The sequence below is a fragment of the Prionailurus viverrinus genome, chromosome B1 (genome assembly GCF_022837055.1).
Source record: "Prionailurus viverrinus isolate Anna chromosome B1, UM_Priviv_1.0, whole genome shotgun sequence".
NCBI lineage: Eukaryota > Metazoa > Chordata > Mammalia > Carnivora > Felidae > Prionailurus > Prionailurus viverrinus.
Window position 1 is genome coordinate 134,521,600 of NC_062564.1, and position 11,880 is coordinate 134,533,479.

Consider the following 11,880-nt stretch of genomic DNA (forward strand, 5'->3'; position numbering starts at 1 on the left):
TCTCTGCCCCTCCCTCGTTCATGCTCTGTCTCTCTCTGTCCCAAAAATAAATAAACGTTGAAAAAAAATTTTTTTAAAAAAATCTACTTCCAGGGAAAAAATACTAATCTTAAAATAAGACTTGGAATCGTGTTGAGCCCCATGAATTTCCAGTTTAGCCAAATCAGTTGACCACCTTGGAACTTAGGTTTCTTTTCTATAAAATGAGATTGGATTTGGTGGTAAGTCCTGTCTTTGTTCCAAAACTTCTAGGTTCCCAGCTTTTTATTTTTATTTATTTTTTGAAGTTTATTTATTTTTAAGACAGAGAGACAGACAGACAGACAGAGCATGAGTGGGGGAGGGGCAGAAAAAGAGGGTAAAACAGAATCTGAAGCAGGCTCCAGGCTCTGAGCTGTCAGCACAGAGCCCAAGGTGACCTAAGCCAATGTTGGATGCTTAACCAACTGATCCACCCAGGCGCCCCAGTTCCCAGCTTTTTAGAAGCAGTGATGGACTTTGCATCATAGAGCTGAGAGAACATGGTGTTTACATGTACTTATTTTATTGGTTTGCTTTAGATTGGAGCCATTGTTGGTGGGGTCCTCCTTTTGGTGGTCGCAGTTGCTGGTGTGGTGTTGGCAAAAGGATCTTGGAATTCAGACATCACTCTTCTGACCATCAGTTTCATCTTCCCTTTGATTGGCCATGTCACGGGCTTTCTGCTGGCACTTCTTACCCACCAATCTTGGCAGAGGTACAGTGAAATTATCCGTACACTTTTTTTGAAGAAGTTAAAGTAAACACACTGCCACTGGCAGGCTTTGCTGCCAGGCTATGTCAGGAGACATTAAGAATCTTGACTTATAAGGTGGATGGAACAGGATGACTCCTCATAAAGAGAGTGAAAAGATCACGGTACTTCTTGCGTAAATGAGAGCAAAGGCTGGAGTGATGGGAAATTGTAATCTGTGAAATTAGGATTGGGGTGTTAACACCACATGTTGAAATCTGGACACATTTCTCTTCTTATCCTAGTAATTAGATAGGGGTGAGATGGTTTCATTAAATATAGAGATCATTCTAGGGCATGAGCAAAATTCGAGATTAAGCATTTATCCATTGTGCCAAATTCTGTAAAAGGGCTAATTATAAGGGGCAAGAGGAGGAAGGGCAAACTGGAGATATAAGATGGGAATGTATCTGATACATTGTCATTACAAGCTGGGGCATATAATTTATAAATATTGTGAAATATTAAAAATGATAGTACTCCATGTTGTTATGTCTGGAGATGAGTTGTTGGAGGGAATGTAAATTGGTATAAACTCTCTGGAAGGCAACTTAGTCATATCAATAGCCTTATAAATATTTATAGCTGTTCACTCAGTGATTTTACTTCTAGAAATCTGTCCTGGATCTAGGACTGTCAGATAAGCACACGAAAATTGATGTGCAAGGATGTTAATTGCAGTTTTATTTATAAATATAAAAAATAGAAACAATTTAAATATCTGACAATAGGGAGATATTTAATTCATGAGGTATTTATGTGATGGACTATGATGCATCAATTTTAATGCTTCTGGGAAATACTTAAAAGATAAATTTAAAGGAGAATAGGAAACAGTATGCATTTTGATTCCCACCTTGTAGAAGAAAGCAGAAGAATTTTATGTATGGAAAAATACTGGAAGAAATATACCATATGCTAAGAGTGTTTAATTTTGAGTAGTAGGATTAAGAGTAATTTTTGTTTCTTAATATTTTCTTGGTATATTTCCTGAGTTTTTCGATGAGTATGTACTATCTCTAAAGTCAGAAAAGAATTATTGAAGAAACGTGAGCTATGTAGTTGAACTTCGAAGGTGGAGTTTGGGAAATTAAAATGCTTAAAAGATTGATTTAAGTCAAAGAGAATAGAAAGTGGTGTGTGTTTTGATGTTTATTTTGTAGAAGAAATCTATTTCTAGTCTACTTGGGGAGCATTTAGGATTATCCCAGGTACTGAGTGAGGCTCTGCTTATGGTATCTCATTTACTTCTTACTATGAGCCTGAGAAGTAGTTACTATTAGTACCCTCATTCCACAGATGAGCAAATCCTTCAAGACGTTAAGGAACTTGACTAAGTTTGTAGAGCCAGAATGTGGTGCAGTTAGGATTTGACCTGGAGTTTGTTTGCAAAGCCAATAATTAGGAACACAGGCTGTTGAGTGATTGAAATATAATCAGATCTGGAGAGAAAGTATTCCTATGGCAAAGTGTAGTTAACAATCTTGTTTCTCCATACTTGGTGGCTTGAGAAAGATCAGGATGGAGACACTGCATTTGCCTTGTGAATGGTCCAGATGTGAGGTCCACCTTTGCAGCTTAATCATGTCAGGTAATTGACAGGGGTCTGAAAGGAATGAGACTGGTCTAAAGAAGGCATAGCAAGCAAGAGAGTAAATAGAAATAAAATAAGAGCGGTAGAGCTTGCTCTGTACCAATGTTTTCATGCCCACATTACTTTCTCCTTGTTACCTCCCTATTCCAAATCCACTTGCATCGAGATGCTGGTTTGTATTCTGAAACACCTCTTTTCCATCTTCACTTCCATCTATAGAAACCTGCAGACCCCCTTTATAAATTACAGACAAATCAGTTACCCAGCCCCTGAGGTCCTGCTTATGTCTTCCTTTTACTTTCTCCTGGTTTTTATTTTTCAAATGAGGTTTATTGAATTTTTTTTCCAATTAGGAAATCAATAAAATACAGAAAAATAGAAAGTAAGAAAAAAACGTGTTCCTAAACTCTTTCACCAAAGAGTTTTAGACATTTGGTTTTCACTTAGGGTTTTTGTGTTTACCTTCAAGTGTTGTTGAGCTTATACTTTTTCCTACCTATTTCATCTTTCCATTCTCATCTCCAACTCTGCACTCCACACAGATTGGCTTACAGCATATAAACCGCCTCCTGGTAGGTGCAGGTCATACCTGTCCCTGGATCTTTAATTTCAGTCACTGTCCCATATGAAATGCCTCTCCCACCCTCACCCTTTCATTCCCCTCTGCCTCTGTGAAGCCTTCTCTAACCATTTATGCCACTTCTATGAATTTCTATAGCATCTCCCTGACCCTCCATCATATTTTGTCTTGTGTTGTTACTGGGCCTTTCCTGTGTGTATATCATGTCTTTCCACCCTGATTCCTAGGGTGGGGTTCCTGGGGTCCTGCTCCAAAGAGTCTCTTGGAGAGAAGACCACCTACAAAACAGGCACATTCAGCACATTATTATGAAACAAGTAGATGTTTTTGGGGGCAGAGAGGCAAGGAGAGAGAGAATCCCAAGCAGGCTCTGCACTGTCAGCTCAGAGCCAGAAGAAGGGCTCGAGTTCATGAACTGTAAGATCATGACCTGAGCCCAAATCAAGAGCTGGAGGCTTAACCAACTGAGCCACCCAGGCGCCCTGCGAGTAAACAGTTTTAGTGGTCTAAGCTCATAGCTTACATTTATTGCTATATATATGAGAAAAATTTAAGAAGAGTCCTAATTCTAGTATGTAACTCTTGAAAAATTCTTTCATTGGTAGATGCAGGACGATTTCCTTAGAAACTGGAGCTCAGAATATTCAGATGTGCGTCACCATGCTCCAGTTATCTTTCACTGCCAAGCAGTTGGTCCAGATGCTTAGCTTCCCACTGGCCTATGGACTCTTCCAGCTGTTGGATGGATTTCTCATTGTTGCAGGTGAGTAGAGCCTCCACTGTGTAGATGTGATTGAAAATTGTCAACCCAAGCCACAAACTTCTTTTTCAATCTGAACATGCATGTGCAACTCTTGTGATACATTTTTAGCCTGACATTTCTGGAGAAAATAAAGAGCACAAACAAGATCCTTTGCTTTCACAGAAAAACATTAAAAACATGTGATAGTGAGCTTGTAATTACAAACAAATATGCTTCATAAAAGACAATGCACTATTAGAACTTAGATTCTAGGACTTGATAAGTCTCCATGAGCAACAATTTATCTTCAAAATGGCATTTGTTCTCTTTCATCAAGAGTCATGAGGTCTTCCAAATGCCAAGTTATTTCACAATGCTTCTGTGAGCAAGAATTGTTCTGAACAGCTGTGAAATATTTTTCAACTATGAAATATAATACATACACAGATATTGAAATACATATTTGCATACATATATATCATATGTATCTATCCATACAGCCAAATATACATCATTTTATAGTCCATAATTAGGTAGGTTCACAGAAAGTAAATTAAAAAAGACATAGATATGTACATACAAACATATATTTTAATCTTGGGACATTGTAAATTTTCACTGTTATCAGGGAATAGGTTCTGTGTAAGATTACTGGTATAACTGATTATATACTGATTGCTAATATAACAATCAATGTAAGGAATACTTGGGGTTGAATTTTACCAGAAAATAAGATAAATCTTAGCAGAATAAATCTCCCTGGTCTTAGATCCAAGTTTTAATTCCTTTTCCTTGGTGAGATTGTGAGGGGAGGAACATGTCTGGCTCATTCCCAGGTATCTTCCAGCACCCAGATGAGCATCTGACTCACAGGAAGCACTCCACAGGTGTTGCTAACTGACTGACTGAATGGATGAGCCATCAATGACCTGATGAATATTTCAATCACAAATGGTCCATTCCAGATAAAAATAGCCATTTTGATACATCAAATGATTTTCTTCCATTGTTTCCTCTTATTTTTTATTGAGGTATTATTGACATACAATATATTAGTTTCAGGTATACAACATGATGATTCAAATTTGTATATATTATGAAATGATCACCACAGTAAGTCCATTTAACATCTGCCCCATACATAGAGTTTTTTTCCCTTGTGATGAGAACTTGTAAGATTTACTCCGTCAGCAACTTTCAGCTATACAATAGCGTTATCAACTATAGTCACCTATTGTACATTGCATCTCTATGTCTTATGTATTTTATAACTGGAAGTTTTTACCTTTTGACTCCCTTCACTGATATCCCCCACCCTGCTACCCCCCACCCCTGCCTCTGGCTCATGCCTATCTCTGTGATCTTGGTTTTGGCATGCTATATTTCCATTTTTGTTTGTCTTGGGTATTTTATTTCACTTCTGATTTCTTTGTTGACCCACTGGTTGTTCAGTAGCATGTTGCTTAGTGTCCACATATTTGTGAATTTTGCAGTCTTCTTGCAGTTAATTTCTAGTTGCATGCCACTGTGGTCAGAAAAGATATTAGATATGATTTCAATCTTAAATTTATTAAGACTTGTTTTGTGGCCTAACATATGATCTGTCCTGGACTGTTCTATCTACTCTTGAGAAGAATATGTATTCTGTTGCTTTTGGATGGAATGTTCTGTATATGTCTGTTGACATCATCTGGTTTAATGTGTCATTTAAGGCCAATGTTTTCTTATTTGATTTTTTCTCTGGACATTCTAACCATTTATGTGAGTGGGTGTCAAAGTCCCATATTATCATTATATTGCTGATAATTTCTCTCTTTCAGTCTGTTAATATTTGCTTTATATATTTAGGTGCTTCTATGTTGTGTGCATATATATTTATAAATGTTATCTCCTCTTGTTGGATTGACCCCTTTGTCACTATTTAATGTCCTTGTCTGTCTTTACAGTTGTTGTTTTAAAGTTTATTTTATCTGATATGAGTATAGCTACTTCAGCTTTCGTTTTCTGTTTGCATGAAACATGTTTCTCCATCCCTTCACTTTCACTCTGTGTGTATTGTTACATCTGAAGTGAGTCTCTTGTAGGCAGCATAGAGATGGGTCTTGTTTTTTTTTTTTTATAGTTTTTTATGGTTTAAATGTTTTAAATATGTTTTTAATGTTTGTTTAAATGTTTATTTATTTATTTATTTATTTATTTATTTATTTTTAATGTTTATTTATTTTTGAGAGAGACTGAGGAAAGGGCAGAGAGAGAAAGACAGGGATCCAAAGTGGGGTCCATGCTGACAACAGAGAGCCTAATGTGGGGCTTGAACTCATGAACCCGCAAAATCATGACCCAAGCTGAAGTTGGATGCTTAACCAACTGAGCCACCCAGGTGCCCTGGATCTTGTTTTTCAATCCATTCAGCCACTCTGTGTCTTTTTTTGGAGAATTTAGTCCATTTACATTTAAAGTAATTATTAATAGGCATGTACTTACTGACATTGACATTCATTGTTTTTTAGCTGTTTTGTATTTCCTCTCTGTTCCTTTCTTCTTTTGTTCTCTTCCTTTGTGGTTTGATGGCTTTTTTCAGTGGTGTACTTAGACTCCTTTCTCATCTTTTGTGTATATGCTAAAGGTTTCTTCTTGGTGGTTACCATGAGGCTTACATTTAACAACTTGTATTTATAATGGTCTAGAGATGCCTAGGTGGCTCAGTTGGTTAACCGTCTGACTTTGGCTCAGATCGTGATCTTGCTGTTCATGAGTTCAACCCCTGTCGGGCTCTGTGCTGACAGCTAGGAGTCTGGAGCCTGCTTCCAATTCTGTGTCTCCCCCTCTCTCTGCCCCTCCCCTGCGTGTGCTCTGTCTCTCTCTCTCAAAAATAAATTTTCAAAAAAAAAAAAGTCTATTTTAAGTTGATAACAACCTAAGTTTGAACACATTCAAAGGCCATACATTTTTATCCCCCTTCATGTTTTATGTTTCTGATGTCACATGTTACATTTTTAAAAATTTTGTATATTTCTTAACTAATTATTGTGGCTATAATTATATTTACTACTTTTGTCATTTAACCTTCATACCAACTTTATAAGTGATTAATTCACTACCTTTCTATATATTTACCTTTACCAGTGAGATCTATACTTTCACATATATTTTTGTTACTAGTTAGCACCCTATCTTTTCAGCTTAAAAAAGTCCCTTTAACATTAGTTGTAAGTGTTGATGAACTCTTTTTAGCTTTTGCTTGTTTGGAAACTCTTTATTTCACCTCTGCTTCTGAATGATAAGTTTGTTGAGTAGGGTGTTCCTGGTTGGGAGTTTTTTGTTTTTTGTTTTTTTTTCCAGCACTTTGAATGTATCATGCCACTCCTTCTGGTCTGCAAAGTTTCTGCTGAAAAATCTGCCAACCCTCAGAGAGGGTTCCTCTATGTGTAACAAGTTGTTTTCTCTTGCCACCTTTATGATTCTTTCCTTGTCTTTAACTTTAGACATTTTAATTATAATTTGTCTTGGTATAGCTCTCTTTGAGTTTGTCTTATTTGAAATTCTCTTTCTGGACCTGGATGTCTGTTTCTCTTCCTGCCTCTCAGTCTGATGCTGTAAAATGAAGAAATGAATCTCTTCCACATAAAGTTCTGGGCACTTTTCAAAGGGCTGCTTCTGGGCTGGGCCCTGGGGCAGGTGAGTCGGCATACAGTTCCTCCATTCAGCACAGCCCTGTGGTTCTCATGGGTACCAGACCTGTTGGTCTTAAAAGCCAGATGTTTTGGGAGCTCATCTGTCGGGTGACTGTCTTAAAAGTTGGGGTACCTGATGTTGGGTATGAGTCCTTTGTTCCTGAGGGAGAAGCTCCATGTGTTGAGTTCCCTCCTGATTTTGGTGGCCCTGTCTGGGGTGGGGCTTCTGGGGGGTGGGGTGGGTTCTGGGTGGGGTTTCTGACAAGATTATGACTTGGTCTTTCCTACTCATTCCCATGTGGTTTCTCTCTCATTTGTCTGATGCAGTGGGGTTGTTTTGACAGTGTTTGGGCTTTTTCCCAGAGGCATTTAGCATGTCTATGGGAGGAGGTGAGTTCAGAATCTACTTATGTTGCCTCCTTGAACCAGAACCCCCTGTTTCCATCTCTTTTTCTTTCTTTTTCTCCTTCTTTTTCCTGTGTATTTTCACATATATGGCCCAGAGCAAACACAGCCCCAAAGTATTAACAAGTACACAATATCACTACATTACAGTGTTTGCTAAGTGATGTTTTAGTACTTGTATGTTTTAACACCTAGCATACAAGATGTACAAGAGGAGATTGAAGAATGAACACAGAAAAAAGAACACACGTTGTGAAGAAGGCTGCCATAACAAGAGATCCACTTCTCCCAAAGAGACTGGTGCTTTTTTGGAGGTGAATGAGGAAGTCGCCATAACTTCTGGGCCATCAATGCCGATGGATCTCCACACAACCCTTGAGCCAACTGGCCACATCTCTTCTGGTACCTAGTAAGGGTTGCTGGCCCGACTGGTCTCCGTTTTCCTCAGTGGCCAGTAAAGACAGTGCAGAACTGATGTTTGGATCTCATTGGCAGGGCCTATGGGAATATTGGATATTTATATTTTCATGTGGTTTGTGAACTGTCATAGGATCCATTTTTGAGAATGTATTCTGCCTATTTCCAGGAGCCTTTTGGGGGTTTGCACAATATATTTACTAGCTGCTGCTGTGTGTTCTTGTCTTCCCACGTAGTGAAGAGTAACACTGTTATGCAAAGTCATCCTGGATCTTAATTTTCCTGAGACATAGGACTCTGTAGAGGAGATTCCACTGCCTGCTGCAGGGAAAGAACAGAGTCTGGACCCACTTGATTTTTGGACAGGTTCTTTGGAGAACTGGGGAGGAAGCATACAGTTCCCATAAAAAATGAGGCCATTTCTCAAATAATAATTTTTTTTTAGGGCTTGGAAATCTTTTTGGACTGTAGATGCAAAATAAGTTTAGAGGGAGTTTAACGACCACTTGTGGTTAAAATGTGAATGCCCCATATTTTCAGTCCCTAATGATAGGCACAATATATAAACACTTTTTGCTTATATATCATTTTAAGAAACATTCCATAGATTGAGATCATTCCATATGTACTATTTCATAAATCAATGACGCATTATGGAGCATCTTTACATGTCAGTCATTGTTGACCTACCTCATTCTTTAGAACCGTGGCTTCATAGAAGTGTTCCATTGCATAGAAGTACTGTAATTTATTTAACCATTCCTTATTTGTGGACATTTAGATAGCTTTCAACCCACTGGTATTCTAATGCTGCTACGAACACCCGTACTGCTGTGCGAGCGTTTTTGGAGGATTACTTCCTATGACTTGAACAGCCAGGCCAGGTGCATATTAAGATATTGGTCAGGCTGCTCTCTGGTGATGTAAGAAGTGACTGAGTGGGCCTGGCTTTCCCATGGTTGCACCAGTCTAAAGAATGATCAGTTCTGATTTGTGAAAATATCTCATTTACAAATGCGTTTAAAAAATGATAAACGAATTAGAGTATTTTCCATGATTACTTGCCTATTCAGGTCCTTTGCCTGCCTTACTATTACAATTTTTCCTTTTTGATTGATAACATTGTAGCACATCATGGATAGTGACACCTTGTCCTATTATGTCAACATTTTGCCTACTTTTAATCTTTTAGCTTTTGTTTTTCTGTGTCTTTTGCTGTATGGAAGTTTTATATTTTTTTATATATTTAGTTTATTAGTCTAATGAAAAATGTTTTTTTGACCTTGATATCTGTCAAATGTTCTATTTTTGTGTGGATTGTGAATTATGATAGTATTTCTTTTTGAGAATGTATTTAGCCCCTTTGCAAGGTGTTCTATTTGGAGGTTTGTACCTGTATTTACCATCTGCTGTGTGTGCTGTCTGGGAGTAGGTAAAACCCTTCTTCCTCTATTCTGACATTATTAAAAATATTTCCCAAATATTTTTCTATTACTTGTATGAGCTAAACATGTTTATTCCATTTTGAATTTACGTTTTTGTATGGTGTGTTAAGACTCTACATTTTTTTTGTGACTAACTGCTCCAACATCATATATTGAACCATTCATCTTTTCTCCACTGATTCGAAATGCCACCTTTCTCACATAATTTCCTATATAATGTGTGTTTGTTGGGGCTGTATTTAGTTCCATCTTTCTCTGTCTATTCTTATTTGTAAGGTTTGAAATGTGTGAGAAAGTATATTGTCTGAGATTTAGTGCTTGGCAATTTTATTTTGTAAGCATTCCCCAGAGCCTGTAGGTTAATATAATGATAATGATTATTAAGGTATTCTCATGACAATTAAGAACATCTTAAAAAAAATTTTTTTTAAACCTTTATTTATTTTTGAGACAGAAAGAGACAGAGCACGAGTGGGGGAGGGGCAGAGAGAGAGGGAAACACAGAATCTACAGCAGGCTCCAGGCTCTGAGCTGTCAGCACAGAGCCTGATGAGGGGCTCAAACTCACAGACCATGAGACCATGACCTGAGGCCAAGTCAGATGCTCAACTGACTGAGCCACCGAGGTGCCCCAAGACCATCTTTGTGGTAGTAAAGAGCCTCAGTAAGCGTCACAGGTATATTTATATGGAAAAGAACTATGCAGACTGTGACATGTTTGTTAATTCTCAACTGCTGCTTTACTACGTGAGGATTTCCATTTATCCACCTGATAAATGTTTAGGTGTTGAGAAGCTAGTCTGTGCTGTGTACAGGCACTTGGGACATGGGGCAGTAATGAGGCAGGAAGGTTTCCTGCTGGCATGGTTCACACTTTAGCGGGACTAGATCCCTGCAATGAACACAGTCAGTGGAGTTGGGCATTCACAGAGATTCCCTGTCCTAAAACGAGCATTAACATGAATTTTAAAGAATCCATAGACAATGAATTTGTAAATTGTTTCTCTACCTAGGCACCTAACACAAAGTGGTGAAATCCAATGCTCTGTTCCGAAAGCATTAAGTACGTGGTCAGTATTTACAATAGGACTGGTATGGGGATAAGACCACCAAAAGCCATCACTTAAGACAGACATGACACAAATCAATGTAAGGGTCTGAAAGTAGTCCCATCAGAAGACTGCCATCTCCAGAAACGGTTTGTAAACGTGTCACTGAGAACTGGAAACGGTCATGTTGTCCTGGAGGCTACAGTTATCTTTAGCATGAAGAATGTAACTAAACAAAATAAAAAAAAAATAAAAAAGGTTTTAACTGAATAAATTGTATTCTAACTGATTTAATTATTTAAGTGATTTAAATAATTATGGGTTCATGAAAGCCAGTGCCTATATAAAGCTCAGCAGTGGGGCCAGAGAACTATGTCAAGCAGAATAAGTCCAGCTCTATGTCCTGAAAAGAGCCGCTGGATACTTGAGGCAGCACAGCACAGTGGGAAGCACATGGCTTTGCCAGGGCCACTTGCTTTGTTCCACTTAAAAAGCTGGGACACCTTGGGAGTAGTGGGATGAAGTCAGTCCAACTTCACATTGAATTCCAGCTCTGTTATTTGGGCAACATCGGGCCCATGACGGTCCCTCTGAACTTCAGTTTCCTCTCTTGAAAAGGGTGGTAACATTCAACCCTAAACACCTTGAAAATACCTGGTTAAGTGCTCAGTGAGTGTTGTGAACCTTTCCCTTCCTTGTGCAGTCATAATTCATCCTGGAGTACAAAGGGTAGTTTGGCCTAACACAGTTCAATGGGTCATATCTTAGCCTATAGGCAACCTTCTGACCAGCCTTTGTGTGCACTTTGCCCACCTGGAGGAGCCCAACCTGAACGATCACTTATTCTGCTGGATAGAGCTAAGCTAAAAAAGTGGCAACATGACTTATCAGCAGGCATCCTGAGATTTGCTTAGCATGATCTCTAGAATATACTGAATTTTGCGTGAATGGATATGTTCCTAAACTCATGAAGCTGGAGACTACTTTTAAAAAAATGTTTATTGGGGCACCTGGGTGGTTCTGTCAGTTAAGCGTCCAACTTCGGCTCAGGTCATGATCTCACAGTTCATGGGTTCGAGCCCCACATTATGCTGACAACTCAGAGCCTAGAGCCTGCTTCAGATTCTGTGTCTTCCCTCTCTCTCTCTGCTGCCCTCTACCCGCCCCCCCAACCCCATGGCTAGTACTCTGTCTCTCAAAAA

The 11,880-nt window shown here is 38.6% G+C and overlaps 1 protein-coding gene across 8 annotated transcripts in view; it reads left to right on the forward strand.

Moving 5' to 3' along the window:
- The window catches only part of SLC10A6 (solute carrier family 10 member 6), a 50,886-nt gene extending 39,961 nt beyond the window's left edge, over positions 1 to 10,925 (forward strand). For 7 of the 8 annotated variants that reach the window (XM_047856960.1, XM_047856963.1, XM_047856966.1 and 4 more), the window contains 3 exons: positions 561 to 736; positions 3,552 to 3,709; positions 7,963 to 8,393. In XM_047856960.1, the coding sequence (XP_047712916.1) occupies positions 561 to 736; positions 3,552 to 3,709; positions 7,963 to 8,177 (549 nt within the window). In that variant the 3' untranslated portion in view covers positions 8,178 to 8,393. Of the gene's footprint in view, positions 1 to 560; positions 737 to 3,551; positions 3,710 to 7,962; positions 8,394 to 10,642 lie in introns of those variants that run through there. The other variant, XM_047856964.1, reaches the window with a different exon arrangement.
- The last annotated feature ends 955 nt before the right edge of the window (positions 10,926 to 11,880 follow it).